The sequence below is a fragment of the Malus domestica genome, chromosome 10 (genome assembly GCF_042453785.1).
Source record: "Malus domestica chromosome 10, GDT2T_hap1".
In the NCBI taxonomy this organism is placed as follows: domain Eukaryota; kingdom Viridiplantae; phylum Streptophyta; class Magnoliopsida; order Rosales; family Rosaceae; genus Malus; species Malus domestica.
In genome coordinates, this window is record NC_091670.1 from 35355912 (window position 1) to 35375492 (window position 19581).

The following is a 19581-nucleotide window of genomic DNA, read 5'->3' on the forward strand; positions in this document are numbered from 1 at the left end:
TTATAGGAAAAAAATATAATTTAAAAAAAATATGAAACAAATTTTGTGAAATAGAAGTTATAAGAAGAAAATAGAATTTAAAATAAAATGAAACAAATTTTGTGAAATCGAAGTTATAGGAAAAAAAAATGGAATATAAAAAAATATGAAACAAATTTTGTAAAATAAAAGTTATAGAAAAAAATAGAATTAAAAAAATATGAAAAATAGAAGTTATAGGAAAAATTTTGTAAATAAAAAATAATAATAAAACTGTAAAAAAAATAAATAAATAAAATGCAACGGCTAGCTGATGTCAGCTAGCCGTTGCATTTGAATTTTAGCTTAAGCATTCCTGTCAGTTATAACTGACATGAATAATGTTTTTTCTGACCAGCCCCGGGCTGGTTGGCTGCATGTAGCCATCCTTCCAACCCTTTGGCCCTTTCAGATTTCGTGAGGCCCTCTCAGATTCCATGAGCCCTCTGGCCTAGCCCTCAGTTGGAAACGGTTTTCAGGCTATTTTCGACCCTCTGGCCCTCTGGATCCTTCGGTTGAAGATGATCTTACCTGACGGACCCTTAGGCCATCTCCAACCGATGGCTTGCCAGATGGCTCGTTTTAATCATCTGGTTTTCCAAGATATTAATATTTTAATGAACAATACATGACCATATTTGCCTCCATCTCCAACCGAGGGCCAAAGGGCCCGATGACTCGTTTTAGCCTTGTCACAAAAAACCGTCTCCAACTGAGGGCCAAAGGGCCAAACATAATTTATTATTTAAATTTAAAAACTACAACAATTTAAAATTCAAATCCAACCACAACTTAAATTTAAAAACTACAACTTATATTTAAAAACGCCGAATTAAATTTAAAAACTACAAATTAATTTTAAAGGAATGGTGAATGAATGGTTCAGGTATTTATAGGAAAAAAATTAGAATTTTTAAGAATTAAAAAAAAAAACCCCAAAAAACCTAAAAAAAAATAAAAAATGAATCCAACGGTAACTGGCGCTAGCTAGTCGTTGGATTCAAATTTTAGTTTAAGCATTCCTGTCGATTATAATCGACATGAATACATTTATTATAATCAACATGATTGGTGTTTTTTCTAGCCAGCCCTACAACCCTTTGGCCCTTTCAGATTTCGTGGGTTCCTCTCAAATTATACGAGCCCTCTGGCCTATCTCTCGTTTGAAGACGGTTTTCGGACTATTTTCGACCCTCTAGATCTTTCGGTTGGAGATGATCTTATTATCCTCAAAATTTGTAGTTCCATTCAATATCGTCAAAATTCGACATTGAAAAATAACCTTATATGTAAGTGTTATACTAAAATTTTGTAACCTAATTTTCAAAACTTTTTTTTTTAATTCATATTTTAAATTAAGCAATATTATTTAAGAGAAATCAAAACAGAAATTAAAGATTTTCGTGACTTCTCTTCACAAACTGAACTACAAGTCAATCTAAATTTTGCGATTCCTTCGGAAGTTTAGGAAATCCTTACCTCCCAAATTCGAAGTAATGATGTTTACGTAAAATTCACACAAGTAATTAATTTACTTTTTACTAGGGACCGATAAACACGGAGCTTTCACTATACAGAGAAGTGTTAGGTGGACACCAACGATAATCCAAAACCAAACGAATTCAACGACACATGGACTATTTCTTGAATCCAGTAAAAAAAAAAAAGGAAGAAGAAGAAATAGATCTCGACGCTCCACAAAAATTGAGCCCTTTCTGTGTTCCTTTCTACTCTCTGGCTCTCTTTCCTCTTTCAGCGAAGAGCTTATAGTTCATGCTTAATTCAGAAGCTTTGAGGTTGAGGGAAGCATATAGAATCTTGGGTCGTCTTCCTCTTCAAGTATAGATACATATACGAATCGGTGGCTGCTAGAAAGTTGCAAACTTGGAAGGTTTTGAGATGGAGGAAGATTGCTGCGCCAGGCAACTAATCTATGGGGACGGAGAATTCAACGCAGATGGGCTCGATAGGTTCGTGAAGGAAGTCAAGCTTGCTGAGTGTGGACTCTCTTATGCGGTTGTTGCAATCATGGGTCCGCAGAGCAGCGGTAAAAGTTTGAAACTTTATTCGATTTGGATGATGTTTGAGGTTTTTTGTGAATTGGGTTTGGGTGCTTATGGATTTTGAGATTGCAGGGAAAAGCACTTTGTTGAATCATCTGTTTCGGACTAAGTTCAGGGAGATGGATGCTTACAGTGGAAGGTTAGTTTCTGAGGTTTAGTTGATTGTGTAGTTAATTTTATGGTTTTTTATTTATTTATTTTGCTTTTGAATAAGTGCTTTTTGGTAGAGAGGACTATCTGATTTTGTGGATTTGTTTTAGGAGCCAAACAACAAAGGGTATTTGGATTGCCAAGTGTGTTGGCATCGAGCCGTGCACGATTGCCATGGATTTGGAGGGGACTGATGGGAGGGAGAGAGGCGAGGTAATCGAATTTCCATTAAATTCTATTGTGTGTTTCTGGGGAGGATATAGTTAGAGAGCTGCAAGATGTTCGTTAAAGTTCTCAGATTTGTTAACTGTTCGAGCTTCCTCTGTAACTCTATTGTTTTCAGGATGATACTACATTCGAGAAGCAAAGCGCCCTATTTGCTTTGGCAGTTTCAGACATTGTGCTGATAAATATGTAAGCTCGTGTTTTTTTGTTTGTCTTGGAATCACATGGCTGATAGTCTACCTTACTTGCATAGTTGGTGACTATATGTAGCGGTTGATCCAATTTGTTAGTGGATTGTATTTGAACTTATTTCCATAAGTGTTATATCAAATTAGTAGAGGTGTCTAGTTCAGTTTTAAGATTGTCATATGTATTGGTATCTAGTTCAGTTGGTTTTTAGCAAGGCAAAGCCGGTGTGAGTTTGGTTTATCAATGACTGAGGAAAGAAGCTTCTGATACCATCTCATTGATTGTTCAACTAGGGCTTTACCTTTCACAAAAACAGGGGTTATTCACGTTATGAACTTTTAGTTCAGAGTGCTAATGTTAACTGACATTTTAATTTACAGAATATACGTAGGCTAATTTTAATTCGTAGAATATACGTAAGCTTTACCGGTAATTTGAAATTTCTTCTAGATATCAATTGGAGATTGGATTTTGTATACAGGTGGTGTCATGATATTGGTCGGGAGCAAGCTGCTAATAAACCTTTACTGAAAACAGTTTTTCAGGTACTCTAGAACCATGTTTACATCTACCATCTACTCACCATTCTCTGCCAAAGTTAATGAAGTTCTGGTTTCTGAATGTCTATAGGTCATGATGCGCCTATTCAGCCCCCGTAAAACGAAGTTACTTTTTGTTATACGTGATAAAACAAAGGTATGAGCGTACTCCGTGTGCATATTAACAGGATCTGTCTAATTAAGTTGTCTTCGTGAAATGATTTTCTTGTTGCATATTAATACTTTCTTGTTTGTGGCTGCTTGTTTAGACCCCTTTTGAATATCTGGAACCTGTGCTAAGGGAAGATATACAGAAGGTAATTTTTTCTTCAGATCTATGTTGCTTTTATACTTTATTCCTTTTCCCATACATCTCTAAGTATTGTAAATTCTGCAGATATGGGATGGAGTACCGAAGCCCCAAGCCCATAAAAGTACCCCCTTGAGTGAATTTTTTACTGTGAGATCTCTTATATTCTTCTCTACTCTCTGGTCATGTTTGCTTTGTATATGTTCTTATTAGTCAAAGCCTGTTGTCTCTGATACTTCATTTTTTTAATATGAAGGTAGAAGTAGTTGCTTTGTCCAGTTATGAAGAGAAGGAGGAGAAGTTTAACGAGGAGGTAACCCCTTTACTATCAGAAGCGATTATCGTGTCCAAAAATCCTATTGGTCATCACATTTCTATTTTATAATTTTGGTTCCTGGGGTGCGTTGTACCATCCACTGAAGAGTTGTATATGTATATGTACATAATTGTATGATGTAGTTCATATTAAAAAAACATTTCCTATATTCCTAAGTAATTAATTTCTATCATTATAAAGGTTTGCGGTGGCACTTACGGGTATGGCTTGTATCATGCAGGTTGCTCAACTGAGGCAGCTCTTTTTCCATTCTATTTCTCCAGGAGGGCTTGCTGGTGATAGACGTGGTGTTGTCCCCGCGTCAGGATTTTCCTTTAGTGCACAACAGATTTGGAAAGTAATCAAACAGAACAAGGACCTGGATCTTCCCGCTCACAAGGTTTGTTAGTTTATCTTCTTCCCATTGATAATTTGTGGTCTTCACTTCTCATGTGCATATAATATATATACATACTGTAAATAATTTAATTAGGTTATGGTTGCTACGGTTCGGTGTGAAGAGATAGCCAACCAGAAATTCAAACAGTTGGTCCATGATGAGGTATGTGGTCATTTATCCCCATTTTTGAGATGAGTATACTTCTAGCATATTCAAGAAAGTTTTACTGGTCATTCCTTGGGTGAACATGATTTAGCGTTGGTTAGCACTGGAAGAAGCTGTAGAAACTGGTCCGGTACAAGGCTTTGGTAAAAGGCTCAGTTCCATTCTAGCCACGTATCTTTCTGAGTAAGTTTCACATGTTACACTGTCCACCATTTTTTTTGGGGTTCTAGTTTTGCCACTAAAACTAAATGTTTATATGTATTCTTACCTGTTGTGTGTGTTTCTATTCGCTGGAAGTTTTATTGTTAGTGTTTTATGGGCATGTACTGTTTCTAGTTCTGACTTTATTTTGTATGTCTTGATCTCACTTATGCATCGTAGATATGACATGGAGGCCATCTACTTTGACGAAGGTGTAAGGAACTCAAAACGACAATTTTTGGAGTCAAAAGTATTGGATGTATGGCTACTCTCTTTGTCTCTCTATTTTAACAGAGGCTTTGGTTATGTTTTCAGTTTCTTAGACAATTTTGCACCATAGGGAAGTCGTGATTAGTAGTGGTTTTAGTTTGGTTGTCAGTTTCATCTACCACGTTACTGTTGGCCTCAATCTTAGAATGAAGCCGTGATAATGAAGTGGATTGGCAACATAAACTATCTCCTTCAAGTATCCCTATCAAAGAGTTATGCTTAAATCAACAGCTAAACATCGTTACCGAAGCATGACTCCATTGCTTTCCTCTGAATTTTTCAGTTTGTTTACCCTGCGTACTCGGCTATGCTTGGACACCTACGTTCTAAAGTGCTTGAAGATTTTCAAGTGAGGCTGGAGCAATCGCTGAACAAAGGAGAAGGATTTGCTTCATCTGTTCGTACTTGTGCTCAGTCTTCTATGCTTGAGTTTGAGAAAGGATGTGCAGGTAATAGAATTTGTTTAGCTAATTAACATGTTTGTCAACCAAAATATTCTTTTATTACTTTGACTTGTTTGTCCTTTCAGATGCTGCCATACAACAAGCTAATTGGGATGCTTCAAAAGTTCGGGAAAAGCTTCGACGTGATATAGATGTACATACATCATCAGTTCGTAGTGCAAAACTGGCAGAATTGAATTCCACCTATGAGGTAGTGCTCTGATAATGTATCAAAGTCTTGGTTATTCTAAGAGTGTACTTATAACGTTAGGCTCATAATCTGTTGTTATTCAAATTTCTTAATGCAAATACCCTTTATTTTTCAGAAAAAACTTTCTTCGTCTTTAAGTGGTCCTGTAGAGGCTCTACTCGAAACTGGTGCAAAAGACACCTGGGCTTCGATACGGAAACTTCTTAATTGTGAGACCGAAGTTGCAGTATCGGAGTTCTCAACTGCAGTTGCCAATTTTGAGTTGGACAACGAAACGGTTGTCAAAATGAAGCAACATTTGAAGGATTATGCGAGAAATGTGGTGGAGACAAGAGCAAGAGAAGAGGCTGGGAAAATTATGATCCACATGAAGGATCGGTAGGAACTTGTTAAAAAATCATCTCTTCTGTTTTTACGTTGTCATTTTGGTTGCTGATCACTTCTGTTGTCATTTCTCAGGTTTGGCACGGTCTTCAATTATGACAGTGATTCAATGCCAAGGGTTTGGACTGGGAAAGACGACATTAGAAGTATTACCAAGGATGCACGAACTGCGGTAATCATTGGGGATTTTTGTGGAAGTACATGTTATCTATCTTTCTGACTTAAAGTGATGTTTTAATTCTTTAATTATCTCTTTCTTGTAGTCTCTGAAGCTTTTATCCACCATGGCTGCTATACGCTTGGATGAGAAGCCAGATAATATTGAAAATGTTCTTGTTTCTTCTCTGGTGGACGGGACTGTTACTGTTTCATCTTCACAAAATAGGAAGCTAGGACCTTCTACCGATCCTCTTGCCTCAAGCTCTTGGGAAGAGGTACCATTAATTTAATGGGTTTTGGTTTATATGTAAAAAATTTCTATGATGAAACTCCTTTCTTATTAAAGGTTAACTCTCAACTAGGTTTCTTCAAAGGATACCTTAATTACCCCAGTACAGTGCAAGTCAATGTGGAGGCAGTTCAAGGCAGAGACTGAATATAGCGTCACTCAAGCTATTTCGGCACAGGTATATTTTATAGTTTCTCATATCTTAAGTTTAACTTCATTGGTCTAATTTGTTTTTATATTGTTTAATCAGTGTTATCAAGAATAAATGGATTTTGTCTTTCAAGAAATGTTCTGTAAAGATTTGAATTATGAAAATATGAATATTCGAACATGTTCCTGCAAAAGTAATGAGCAACTAGTAGTAGGAACTTGGAAATAGGATGCATGCACTGTCCTTGGATGACATTTTGGGCTGGAGTTCTTGTGTAAATTGGATTTAGCTTCATAGTGAAACAAAACGTATGGAAACACTTGATTTGAAAATTGCGCTGATTCTTGACTTGGAAACGGCATAGTCAGATAGGACCAACTTATTATCTAGTGTTCTTGTTTTTCTACAAAGAAAAATCCTAGCATCCTAATATTATTTTGTAACGAGCTCCCCATCTTTCTGCTTAGCAGCTCGATCCTGATGCTTTTTGCTTTTGTACTTTCAGGAGGCTCACAAGCGGAGTAACAACTGGTTACCTCCTCCATGGGCTATTATGGCGATGATCGTTCTTGGTTTTAACGAATTTATGATGCTTTTAAAGTAATTACTTTTGTTCTTTTTTGGTTTTCCTTTTCCGAGTTGTAGGTTTTGCACATTTGTCAAGTGTCCAGACCCTAATGTCTTGCACATCTGTTAATAATCATTGTGCCTTTTTTCTTCAAATGAAACAGGAACCCTCTCTACCTCTTGGTTCTATTTATTGTATTTTTACTTTCAAAGGCCTTATGGGTACAGATGGACATTTCGGGACAGTTCCAACATGGCGCTGTAAGTATAAAACTTTGTTTTTTTCTTTTTTTTTCTCACTTGGTACTTGGTAGAGTTATCTTTTTGGTTACAGTCTCTCATCAAATTGGAATTTCCGTAATTAAAGCAGTTCCTAATTTTAGTTTCCGTTGTTTGGTGTTACCAGCTGTCAGGGATACTATCTATTTCATCGAGGTTTCTTCCAACTATCATGAATCTTCTAAGAAAACTTGCAGAAGAAGCTCAGGGGAATCAAACGCCAGAAGCACAAGGGCCACCAGTTTCTCTTGCTTCTCAGAGTTATAGAAATGAAACACCTCAGCCAAATCCAGTAACAAGCTCATTCCCGGAGTCCTCAGTGTCATCCAATATCTCGACATCAGATAGCGGCATGGAATACTCAAGCCCTCCTTTAAGACAAAGGCGAACGGCAAACGTTGAGGAAGTGGAATCTTGATGATGTATGATCTCTGTTGTTTGTACCCCTTGCATCAGATTTAGAGTCGCTACTCTCTTGTGCGATAGTTTTCTTTCTTTTCGATTTTCTTTCTTGTTTGTAGTTGTTGAAATAAAATAAAAGGGGCTCGCTGCATGCCCGGTTTTACAAATTATAGGGTAGTTATGTTTCGAGGAATTAGATTGTAAAATCTGCACACTACACAACATTTCTATATAGAGTATCGAGATTTACATTTTACATTTTATATTTTACATTTTATATTGCAAACTGTTGTGAAAGCTACTTGAGACGATTTACATTTTATATTGCAAACTGTGGCTTAAAAAACATTACAAGGCAACTAAAACAGCTCCAAGCTGAAGAAATTATAGAGTATCGAGATTAACGGCTCTAATTCTGTTGTAACTTTGTAAGATCCCGGCTCTAATTCTGTTGTAACTTTGTAAGATCCCTCTACGGGAGATGAATCTTCCGACGTATCAACAAATGGAAAGAAAAATTTACAGCTCTGTTAATAGTCTGGCAAAAAGAGGAACATGATTTGATTTCATGACCGTCCCTTGTTGCACAGTTTAGGAACATGATTTGACTTCATGAGCGTCCCTTGTTGCGCAGTTTAGGGATGGTCAGCTCTGCTCCTCCAAACCCATCCATTATCGCATTTGCGCAAGGGAACTCATCTCTAGCCGTCAAACTACAGGAATATACGAAAAAACTCGATTCAGTAACAAGGATTTAAAGAACTTGTAACCTGGCAGGAGTTTGTTCTAAGCGATTGAAAAAAGCCTTCACCTGCTTCTTAAAACAACACATGGCATGCCCACTCGCTTAGCTCCAGCCACACCAGACTGGCTTCCTGCAATAAGAACACAATTGCATACAGGTAGTCCAGCAACTTCTGCCCCGGCTTGCAATGCAAGAATGATCTTCTCTAAGCTGGCAGAAAACAATTAACACGCCAAAGTGAACAAGAAAGTCAGTTAGACAATATATTACTCTACTCAGTCATAAGAGTATGAGAAAGAAGGAGAGGAACTTGCACAAGCATTTGGCAACCATAACAGTAAAGGATTAAATACTAGATAGATGAAATTGCTCTTTAAGTTGAGTACTTTATCATACATGCATAACCGCACAAACGGGACAAATTGGTATATAATCTCTTCATAGTTTAATATAAGCAGAATCATGCATAAACGTGACAAAATCACACGTCTCTCTTAAAACCTGAACATCAGAAAACCCATAAAACAAAAATAACAGCTAGACACAAACCAATTCTGAAGGTGCTGAATTAACAATAACAAACAATAAAACGAAATGAAGTATGCTAACCTTTCAGGCGGGCGAGTATCAATATCTAAAATCAGCTTTAGCAATAATGCAAGCTCCTTAAAAATCCTTTCTTTCTCAGCAGAAACTGGCCCAGAAATCAATAACAGAGCCCTTTAGTACCCAACCTTCTGCACTGGAAAAATGTATATCACAAAACATATACATGACTAATTAACGAAGATGAAGAGTCTACCTGCTTTTATTGCCTCCTTAGATAGCTGCTCATCCATACCAGAAGATAATGCTATATCATTTACCAGTTGGTTAAACAAACTCTGTAACACCTCCTTATCTCCGACAATCTTTAGCTTCGAAACTCTTTCCTCGCCAAGCTTTTCAACAATTGATCTGACATTTACAAAAAGAAATAGATATTAGCTTAGTCCTCTACCATTGATGGGGTACCAGAAATGAGATTTTTTTAATCAGAATAGAACAATGCACCACAGTATTTTATGAAGCAGTAGAAAGTATTCAACCCATTCAGAAACAGGAAGCCAAATCATAATAAAAAACTAATCATTTCCTCGCCAAGCTAAAAAACCCAGAGCATGTTGGTAACCGCCTGGAAACTTAACAAAATAAAAATGTATGTCATTACCTGGCAATTTGATTCCCACTCTTACTATAGGTTGTCAGTACGACAACAGGTACTCCTTCCTTGTATGCATCATCAATAAACCTGCAAATGGAAAGGAGAAAATGAGTCTAACCGTGCAACTAGACATGCCACTGACATGCATATGAAATCCCACTAAACGTCAACTGATTAATTCTAGTCCGGTTGTTTTTGTTTGTCCATGGTTTCAGCACTTCTAGCTTCCTACAGATCAGAAACTCACTCTTCAACGCATTGGGTTCATCACTTCTAGCTTCCTACAGATTTAGGATCATCAGTTCATCTAGACTATCAACCAATAGACTTGTGAATATTATCAAGACTATCAACTCGAAGGCCCAGTCCAAGCCAAAACTTCTGTAAAAAGTCTGGTATATTTGACATAACATAAATGCAAGCTAAATTCCATTTGACATCATTTTTCTGGCAACACTTCAGCTGAATTTCCAAATGTTGGTCAAGCTGAAAACTATTCTTACCAAGTTCTATCTACTGGTTTAAGCTTTTCCAAATTTCTGAAATTCCGAAAATATAGCTGAAGCCAAAAATGTCTAAATGAGCACTGATAAAGAGGTTCTGCACATGGTTTTGGTCTTAAGCTATTCATATTTGAAGAAGGTAAAAATATCAAGCAGAAATTTAGACTCGGTATATTTGAGAGCTAAAAGATTGTGTAATCATCCAAGTAAATTTTCTGTAGTCAGATCAGAAACTCACTCTTCAACTCCAGGTCGTAGAGTCAAACTTTCTGACATCAGAAACTCATCCATTGCAATTTTCTGTCAAAAACAAATTAATATTAGCTTCTTTCATTCTACATATGGGAGAGCTAAAAGACTAATCATCCAAGTAAATTTGAAGCTCAGCGTGAGTTAATTACATGTTTAGATACAGGTGGAATATAAAAGGATATTATTAATGCCTCTCTCATTCATTAATGTGTTTAACCTTTTACCTTGTATTGTAAGATATAACATGCTACGCTATCCAAGTAACAAGTCAAATGAGTTTGCAATTATCTCAGATAAGTAGCTATTTCTTTTGTGTAAACATGATATATTTTCATAGGTAGCTTCAAGCGAAAAATTTAAAAGCTTCTGTTGGTTTTAAATCAGCCCTCCTCACCTACCCTGGAAAAATTTACCCACAGTTCTCCAAATGTAGTGATTAACCGGAAGTAGATTCCTCATTAGCCCCGGAATTATAAATTCTTCCTTATTTTTATTCCTCAGTAACACATAACCGAATGATCAAAATATATTGATTCAGAGACTGACATTTCCTTTAGTGTATATTCTACTTTCCGATGCAATGCTGGACATTAAGCTTTGAAACAATCATTGATCACAATCCTAACAAACCAGCAAAACTAATAATGTAAGTTTTGTGCAAATGACGTAAGTCTAGAATAAGACTGTACCTTCTTTTTCAGGACATTTTTCACAAATGACCCCTCACTTGTCGGCAATGAACTAGGCCAACCAATCTGCAAGACAGATTATCGTAGATTCAGAAGAAAAAGATACATAACAAAGGAAAGTTTCGAAGAGCCACTACAAGCTATTCATACGTTTCAAGGACAACAAAATAGTAACACACCCGATTAAAATACAAATTCACCATCTTTTCCTCATCACCACCACTCTCCCTGCAAGATGAACATAGACTGCATTTAAGAACCTTTGGAAAATAAGGCAAAGCATGACTGTAAAGGGAACAAGTAATCTGGGTCAGAATCTTGTGACTATCCATATCGAAAAACTCTTATGACCCGGATACACACTCGGAAATGTAATTCAATTGACTCATGCTAGATTGAAGCATAAGTCATGAATCATGATTTCATGCCTGCGAAATAACTTAAAGAACAAGAAACCAAATAAAAAACTTAACGAACAATAAACCAAATAAATAATCTAAATTCATGAATCTTTACTCATAATTTTAATTTCCTACCTTAGGAGGTCCAAGTAAACAGGCTCTGTCCAATTTGTACAGCGCTGTCCGAGCTTCTTAAATGCTGCCAATATATCACAAGATAACAGAGTGAAATTAACACATAAAACGCAAGTTAATCAAGAAAACTTAATACATTAGCATTAAATTACTGCATTTTCACACCTGCATTGAAGCTTTGGCGGTTCCCCATCCGGTAAGCATCCATAAGAACCCTGAAAGAAACAAAGGGAATCATCAAGAAAAAGGTCTCAGTGAAAACCCATGTCCAATTCGAACAATGCAGCACCAAATAGCTTCAAAGAAACTACTAAAACACGAAAAAGATGTCAAAGAAGCAAGAAAATGTGAAAAAAAAAAAACATAAATTAGTAGAAATGCATGGAGTAAGCAGGGGAAAGAAATCGTCCTACCCATCGACTTCGAGAAGAACAGCGAGCTCCTGAGATGGGTTCTGATCCTGAACGCCGCAGAGAGAGCTGAAAGCGGAGAACCGATCGAAGTGCAGACATTTTCCGGGAAAATTTGGGTTTCTTGGGAAAGTGGAGGAAAATAGAGGGACCAAGTTGGGGTTGTGGTTGGTCTTCGGTAGATCGAAGAAGCGGGCAGTGGTGTTGTTACTTGGCGGGAAAATGACGGCCGTAGAAGAAAAGTTTCGGAGAATTGAGCGCGAAGCGGAATCCATGGCAGTTAGAAGAAGAAAGGTGGTTGCTTGAAAACGGTTATTGTTGATTTACAGCTGACACTGGAAGAAAGTATCAGCTTTTATAGGAGAATAATGGCGGTTCATAGTGAAATGACACTTATACCCCTCCTGGATTTTCCGTCTCGGGTGTCCTCACGACCCGAAACCAACCCGAGGAAAAACCGATATAATTTGGGGCTGATTCGGCATGAGCCAGTTCCCGTTAAAAGCCCATGAAGTTCAAGCTTTTTATTTATTTATTTATTATTATTTATAAAGGACCATCTAGCATTGTTTTAAAAATTCTCGTCTAGCGTCGTTAGGTCCTACTTAGGCGCTAGGCGGTTGGTCACTGTCCTGATTAATGCCTAAGCGTTTGAAAATTAAGAACGAGGGCATAGACTTATTGAGGCGCCCGCCTAAACCGCCTAAACACTCACCTAGCCCGCCAAGACCCGCCTAGGTTGCGATTCACTTAGACAGAAAATAGATATCTTTTATTTTACATTTTATTTTTTCAATAAATTGTAAAAGACTTGTTGAATACTTAAAGGAACACACATTATATACTTGTTTTCCATGTTTTCATTATGTTCAAATAACTTATAATATATATGTCATTCCATTTTGTAGTTTATGATGAAATCATATATATTTTAAGTATAAATAGACACTTATTTACACAAATATAATAGATTTAATTAGAACCTTGCCATCTAGTGACTTCATCACGACAGTTGACTTCTCAGGGTTGGAAAGACTCATAGAGTCACTCAAGCCTCCCTTAGCCACCTTTTGAAGGGTTTAAATTGACGGTGAAGTCACTGAACCTGGAAGAAAGATTTGTTGCATCTCTTCGTGCCTGCATTTCTTTCTTCCCTGCATGAATTTCGTCAAGGATGTGATTCTGTTACTTGTTTCTCAAGGCATACAAATTTCTTAACGATTACATTCTTGTCGGAAATTCATCTGCATGATTGGATGCATCGAATTAACCGTGCTAAGTTTATCCTCTTAGATACTGTCGTACAATGCAAAGGCGGATGCATTGAAGGGCATAGGGGTCAGCTGACCTCCCGAACTTCAGTCAATGTCCAGGGATAACTTGAGTGTTGACCATTCAAACTTCGGTGAATGTTCATGGATAACTTGGGTGGTGCCCCCTTAAAGATTGGAGTTGGCTTCATATATGCCCTCCAACTGTAAGAGTGGCTCTTCTTATTTTTTTTTAATAAATATTACTTAGTCAAAACGACCTAGTTTTGGACCCTTAGTTTAATAAAAAATATAAACACCAAGAGCAAAAAAAATAAACACATGGATGATGGATATGTTACTCGAGTGAGATCACGGCGTAGAGCTCAAAGAATCACAAACTTCCATCATTATCATGTGGAGCTCTTTGTTGCTATCGTTGATAAGCAACTTGTGGAATTAAATAGTCGCTTGATGAGGTAAATATAGAGTTGCTTCTTTGTTTAGCAAGTTTGAGCTCGAATGATTCATTATCGGCTTTTGATGAACAAAAGCTAATTTGTTTTGCTCATTTTATCCGAATGAATTTACTACTTGTCAACTCTTAGCACTTGAAGATCAACTTGGGCATTATATTCTTGATATGCGTTAAAGTAGTGAATTTTCTCAATTGAAAGGAATTGGTAGCCTTGCAAAAAAAAAAAAAAATGGTGGAGACGGGGAGGATTAGAGTATATAATAATGTGTATTTGCTAATTACATTGGCTTTGGTTCTACCAGTTGCTACTGCTTCAATGGAGAGAGTTTTTTTTTGCTATGAATATTGTGAAGGTTCCATTGCGTAACCGAATGGGAGATCAATGGTTGAGTGATAGTATGATGGTTTACATTGAGAGCAATGTTTTTTCTTCCATTGACAATGAAGTTATAATGCAACGTTTTCTAAATATGAAATCGTGTCGGGGACTATTGTAACTTGTATTGTTATTTGTTCTATAAGTTATGAATGATAAAACTATGATTTAATTTTAAGGTTATTATATATCTAAAAAATGTTTGTAAACTTTTACATGTGACCCCCGAAATATTTTTCCTAGTTCCGCCACTAGTACAACATAGTAATTGGATTTTTTCAAGCATTGTGGAAAGGCTTCAAGGTGATACAGATGTACATGTATCATATGTGTGTAGTGCAAAGTTGTCATAATTGGAAGTCAAATGTGAGGTAACAATACACATTGTCTAATACATAGTAGAGTCAAACTCCATTAGAAACGGTCTTCTAATAACTTCTTGGTTTTGCATGGCGGCTAATGCCCGAAAGATCTTGAGTTTGACGGGCATCAAATCATTGATTAACTAACCTTTATTAAAGACTACTAGATAGTGTATGAGCAATGATATGGTTAATTTCTATTAGAGATTAAACTCACTGTAGTCAGTTTTGTGTGTTTCAGTTTATAAATTTTTTAAATAAATTATAGGATTAATAGAGATTCTGACGGAAAATTTAATGAATTTATGAAAATGTCCAAGAATTATGACTTTAGGTACCAAATTGGGACGAAAAAAACTTCAAGTATTAAATGTTGAAAACCAAGAAATTTCAGGGTAGTAAACTGAGATTAACCCTAAATTATATGTTGATTAGTATTACAGTATAGTGATATTTCTATTCATCTGTAAGTGAGAATTCTTAAGTTCAACTCTTATAGATGACGAATTCCATACCAATTTATTATGACTTGATCATTGTGTGAATTAGCCGAAAAATCCCTCCACTCCTTAGCATAAATCATATCGTTTTATTAAAATAAACTAAAAATAACTTATTTGGGAAACTTTTAATAAAATGTTGACTCTAGGAACAAGTTGTTGCATCTTTAACCAGTCAAGCAGACAAAGCGTTTGGGTACGGTGGAGAATACATGCAATATCAAGGTTACCAACTATAAAGGTTAGCTTTGAGTTGAGCCAAAAAGCATTCAACGCGATGGTGCAAGATTTGAGTAAATTTGCCAGAAATGTGGTGGAGCAAAAATTAAACTACTTTCTATTGAGAATTAACTCCAAATTAGGTTTCTTTGAAAACGACCCTAATCACACCGGTACAGTGCCAATAATTGTGAGACGTGTTTAAAGAAAAGACCCAGAAACACGTGGTGAAAGCTACTTACGTGGTATAGCGGACCAACCCTTATCTTACATTTTTTGAATCACTCGGTGGAACTCAACGAGCATGACTCACTAGATTCCAGACAGCATAACAAAATCATATGACAACTAGGATTGTCATTTCGTCATCCACATACATTACAATGTTTTCCAACATGATATCGTTGTTCTGTGTCCGATCCTGTTTTTTGTTAGTACTTTAATTTGTCTGGCTTGTAGCTAAATTGGTTAAGAGCATTCTCCTGTTCACTCGAGTTCAAATCCGTCTTCCCCAATATTAGTTGTGCAAGAATAGAAAAGTTTGCTCCTACTTGAAGGTACACATTAGATTATAAAAGTTGACTTCATACTCTTGTATTGCTAACTGTGGCTTAAAAATGTTACAAAGCAGCCAACTAAAAACAGCCCTAATTCTGTTTAGCAGTTTAAAATACCCTAATCATACCGGTACAGTGCCAACAATTATGGGACATGTTCAAAGAAAAGACTCAGGAACTTGCAGACTGTGGATTAAAAAAATTACAAGGCAACTAGAACAGCTCCAAGTTGAAGAAAATATTACCAGCTCTAATTCTGTTCTAACTTTGTAAGATCCCTCTACGGGAGATGAATCTTCCGACATATCAACAAACGGAAAGAACAATTAACAGCTCTGTTAATAGTCTCTTGTTGCGCAAAAAGAGGAACATGATTTGATTTCATGACCGTCTCTTGTTGCGCAGTTTAGAGATGGTCAGGTCTGCTCCTCCAAACCCATCCATTATCGCATTTGCCAAAGGGAACTCAGCTCTAGCCGTCAAACTACAGAAATACACGAAAAAACTTGATTCAATAACAAGGATTTAAAGAAGTTGTAAACTGGCAGGAGTTTGTTCCAAGCAACTCAAAAAAGCCTTCACCTGCTTCTTAAAACAACACATGGCATGCCCACTCGCTCAGCTCCAGCCACACCAGACTGGCTTCCTGCAATAAGAACACAATCGCATACAGGTAGACCGGCAACTTCAGCCCCAGCTCGCAATGCAGCAATGATCTTCTCTAAGCTGGCAGAAAACAATTAACACACCAAAGGGAACAAGAGTCACTTAGGCATATATTACTACTCACTCATAAAGAGTATGAGAAAGAATAGGCTATATGATGCTGAAACACTAAACTTGAGATCAAGAAAAGTCAATGCCACAGCTAAGGAAAGAAGGAGAGGAACTTGCAGAAGCATTTGCAAAAGCATCACAATTATCCTCTAAAAATTAACAGTTATGGAGAGGAAAGAGAGATATCATTTTATGAGAGAAATATTAAAAAATAAAGTAAAAAAAGACGACATGGTGAATAACTGCTCTCCATTTTAGGAGAGAGATATATTAAACAAAAAAAATTAAAATTTGTTTTATTGAAAAATGAAAAAAAAACAAAAAAGAAGGGAACGTGCTGAACCCCTCAAACATGGAAACTGGAAAAACTGATAATTAAAATTTTAAAAAAAAATTCATGACAATCATCCTCTAAAAATTAAAAAAAATAAAATCATGACAATTATCCTCCTCCATTTTCAATTTCGTCATCTATATATATATATATATGAAATGAGAGCCCCAAAACATGGTCATTAAAAAAAAAAGAAAAAAAAGCATCACAATTATTCTCTAAAAATTAACAATTATAGAGAGGAAAGAGAGATATCATTTTATGAGAGAAATATTAAAAAATAAAGTAAAAAAAGACGACATGGTGAATAACCGCTCTCCATTTTAGAAGAGAGAGATATTAAACAAAAAAATTAAAATTTTTATATTGAAAGAAGAAAAAAAAAAGCAAAGAAAACAACAGAAATGGAATAACTTCTCCTCCATTTTTAAGAGAAAATATTAATCTAACAAAATTATATTAAAAAATATCTAAGAAATTTATATTAAACAAAAACAACGTAATTGCTCTCCATTTTAGGAGAGATATATTAAACAGAGAATTAAAATTTGTTTTATTGGAAAAAAAGGGAAAAAAAAGAAAAAAAGAAGAAGAAAATAACATGAACGTATCTCCTCCATTTTAGGAGTAGATATTAATATCTAACAAAATTATATTAAAAAAATTAAGAACCAACGTGGGAGAAAATGGGGAGAGGTTGTTGTCAATTTAAAAAAAAAACCATGAAGTCCTCCCCCTACTAAGCAGTAACTTCCCAGTTCCCACATATATTCCCATTTTTTCCGTTGTGGCTACAGTATTATTATATGTACTCCCGATCTCCTCCGATTATGTGGCCAAATCTTATACTCCCTTTTTTTTTTTGCTCTGCCTTCTTCACATGTGATGCTATTTGAATTAATTTGGTGAGATTCTTGACTCAAAAGGCTTTTGTCAACCATTCATATCCATCTTCTGTGAAATCTTGGTGCTTTTTATTTCAATTTTCTTATTCTTTCTTTCTCCTTTTTGTTTTCATTCTCAGGATATCTACAAGAATACCCACAAAAAATGAAGAAGGAACTAGGTATTCATAAGATTCCAAACAGACGTGTCTCTATTTTTACACCTGGGTGGGACATATTTGTCGGAATAAAAACTACTGATCTAAGCCAACTGATTCTCAAAGAGTGGAAAAAGAAGAAGCATGAGCAATACGTATTCTAAATTCTTTATTAAATTTGTTATAAGAAATTCTAATTTTATATATACCTTCAATATATAGGTGGCGCATGAAAATGGTTGTAGAAGAATTAAAACCTTCAACAACTCCTCACATCATACGTATTTGGAATAAAGTCCAACAAATTAGGTACAACACCATTTCTTACCTATTTATTTTTAGTGGCATTCTCTATATGAGTTTCATGTGAAAATAAAACAAAAACATTAATAATTGAAGCCAAAAAAGTATAACATATATGCGTCTGTACATGCACACACACGTATGAAATTGTCAGGTAAAATGTCCACGATCTTGACAATATACACGTTTGAAAACCGAACGTATATCTTTCACCAGGTCATCACTACATTATCTTTAAAGGTTGATTGGCTTCAATCTCAATTAAGAATTATCGCTTGCTTCAATCTTCTTTATGGCCTGTGATGCCATTATCATTTTCTACTGCAGCTTTGAGATAATGTCACCTCCTATTGTTCCTTTGTTTCTTCTATATTAATATCTCCTCCTAAAATGGAGGAGATACGTTCATGTTAGTTATCTCAAATTATAAAAATAAAAAAACATTTTTTGGATGCAGGAAAAAGATTAATAGTGATCAAACAACTTTTCTAAATACGGTAAGTCTTCTCTTATTTTCATACGGAAGTATACTATAAATTCAAATTGCATTCAATTTTCAAATAGAAATAAAATTGCATTTTTTGTCAGTTTTACAAGCATCACACCCGTCTCAAAGTACAAAGGTTGAAGTACAAGACCAAGGTAACATTTCTTACTATTTAATTTTGTAAACACGATTACAATTTGTTACCTAAAACTTGACAAATTATTTATCTTTCAGTATTCTAAAAGTAACTGGAGTAAAAGTATTGCAATGAGAAAATTGTCAAAGTTAAAGGTATTTTGGTTAAATTGCTTACAATCTTTATATTTGGGATTGTGCATTATAATTAGACTTCTTATTTTATCATCACTGCTTGCAGATTAACCATGAAAATCTAAAGCATCAAGTGCAAGCAAATGGGTGGCAAGCATGGTTTTGATTTTACATGTGACGCTATGTTTACATATGTACATGTTGTCTATATTTTGCTTTGCTAGCCTATAACTTTGACTAAAAACTTATGAATCTGAATATTTTGATTTAAGGACATTAAATGTTATCATCAATGTATCTACAAATGAAATTACATGTCATATTTTCAGATTTTTTTAATAGTTTATGTTTTCCCATTTTATCTTCGTTGTTTTTTTAAAGGAAAAATAGTAAAAATTGTATGGGACTATACATTAAAGTTTTCATATTTGTTTTTTTTTTTTTGTATACAATATCGATTTCTGGCATTTCTACTACAAAATTACCAAAACATAAACAAATTGAGCTTCATATAATCACTGTAAACACGTACAAATGCAAAAATAGGAAGTGTTGT

The 19581-nt window shown here is 35.5% G+C and overlaps 2 protein-coding genes across 2 annotated transcripts; one reads left to right on the forward strand and one right to left on the reverse strand.

Annotated features, from left to right (window-relative positions):
* Positions 1-1609: 1609 nt before the first annotated feature.
* On the forward strand, positions 1610-7987 carry LOC103422311 (protein ROOT HAIR DEFECTIVE 3 homolog 2-like). Its single transcript, XM_008360360.4, has 22 exons — positions 1610-2065; positions 2154-2220; positions 2342-2444; positions 2575-2645; positions 3127-3190; positions 3276-3341; positions 3454-3501; positions 3582-3644; positions 3751-3807; positions 4052-4210; positions 4304-4372; positions 4467-4558; positions 4757-4835; positions 5130-5295; positions 5376-5500; positions 5616-5878; positions 5960-6056; positions 6148-6318; positions 6406-6510; positions 6989-7083; positions 7215-7311; positions 7457-7987. Exons 1-22 carry the CDS (start codon positions 1918-1920, stop codon positions 7745-7747), a joined length of 2496 nt encoding a protein of 831 aa, XP_008358582.3. The 5' UTR covers positions 1610-1917; the 3' UTR covers positions 7748-7987.
* A 31-nt stretch (positions 7988-8018) lies between these two features.
* On the reverse strand, positions 8019-12391 carry LOC103422310 (CBBY-like protein). The gene is made up of 11 exons (XM_008360359.4): positions 12074-12391; positions 11826-11875; positions 11661-11724; positions 11304-11352; positions 11125-11190; positions 10422-10483; positions 9687-9767; positions 9279-9433; positions 9086-9170; positions 8543-8686; positions 8019-8444 (listed from the first exon to the last, which is right to left on the reverse strand). Exons 1-11 carry the CDS (start codon positions 12343-12345, stop codon positions 8342-8344), a joined length of 1131 nt encoding a protein of 376 aa, XP_008358581.1. The 5' UTR covers positions 12346-12391; the 3' UTR covers positions 8019-8341.
* Between the last annotated feature and the right edge of the window lie 7190 nt (positions 12392-19581).

What these genes read in the sequence shown, in the direction of transcription:
- LOC103422311 (XM_008360360.4), top strand. Translation starts at nt 1,918, where the DNA reads ATGGAGGAAGATTGCTGCGCCAGGCAACTAATCTATGGGGACGGAGAA. An exon ending in TGGAGTCAAAAGTATTGGAT is followed by an intron (nt 4,836 to 5,129) that starts GTATGGCTACTC and finishes TGAATTTTTCAG; the next exon opens with TTTGTTTACCCTGCGTACTC. An exon ending in GACAGTTCCAACATGGCGCT is followed by an intron (nt 7,312 to 7,456) that starts GTAAGTATAAAA and finishes TGGTGTTACCAG; the next exon opens with CTGTCAGGGATACTATCTAT.
- LOC103422310 (XM_008360359.4), bottom strand. Translation starts at nt 12,345, where the DNA reads ATGGATTCCGCTTCGCGCTCAATTCTCCGAAACTTTTCTTCTACGGCC. An exon ending in TGAATTTGTATTTTAATCGG is followed by an intron (nt 11,191 to 11,303) that starts GTGTGTTACTAT and finishes TCTGTCTTGCAG; the next exon opens with ATTGGTTGGCCTAGTTCATT. An exon ending in AGTGGGAATCAAATTGCCAG is followed by an intron (nt 9,434 to 9,686) that starts GTAATGACATAC and finishes TGTAAATGTCAG; the next exon opens with ATCAATTGTTGAAAAGCTTG.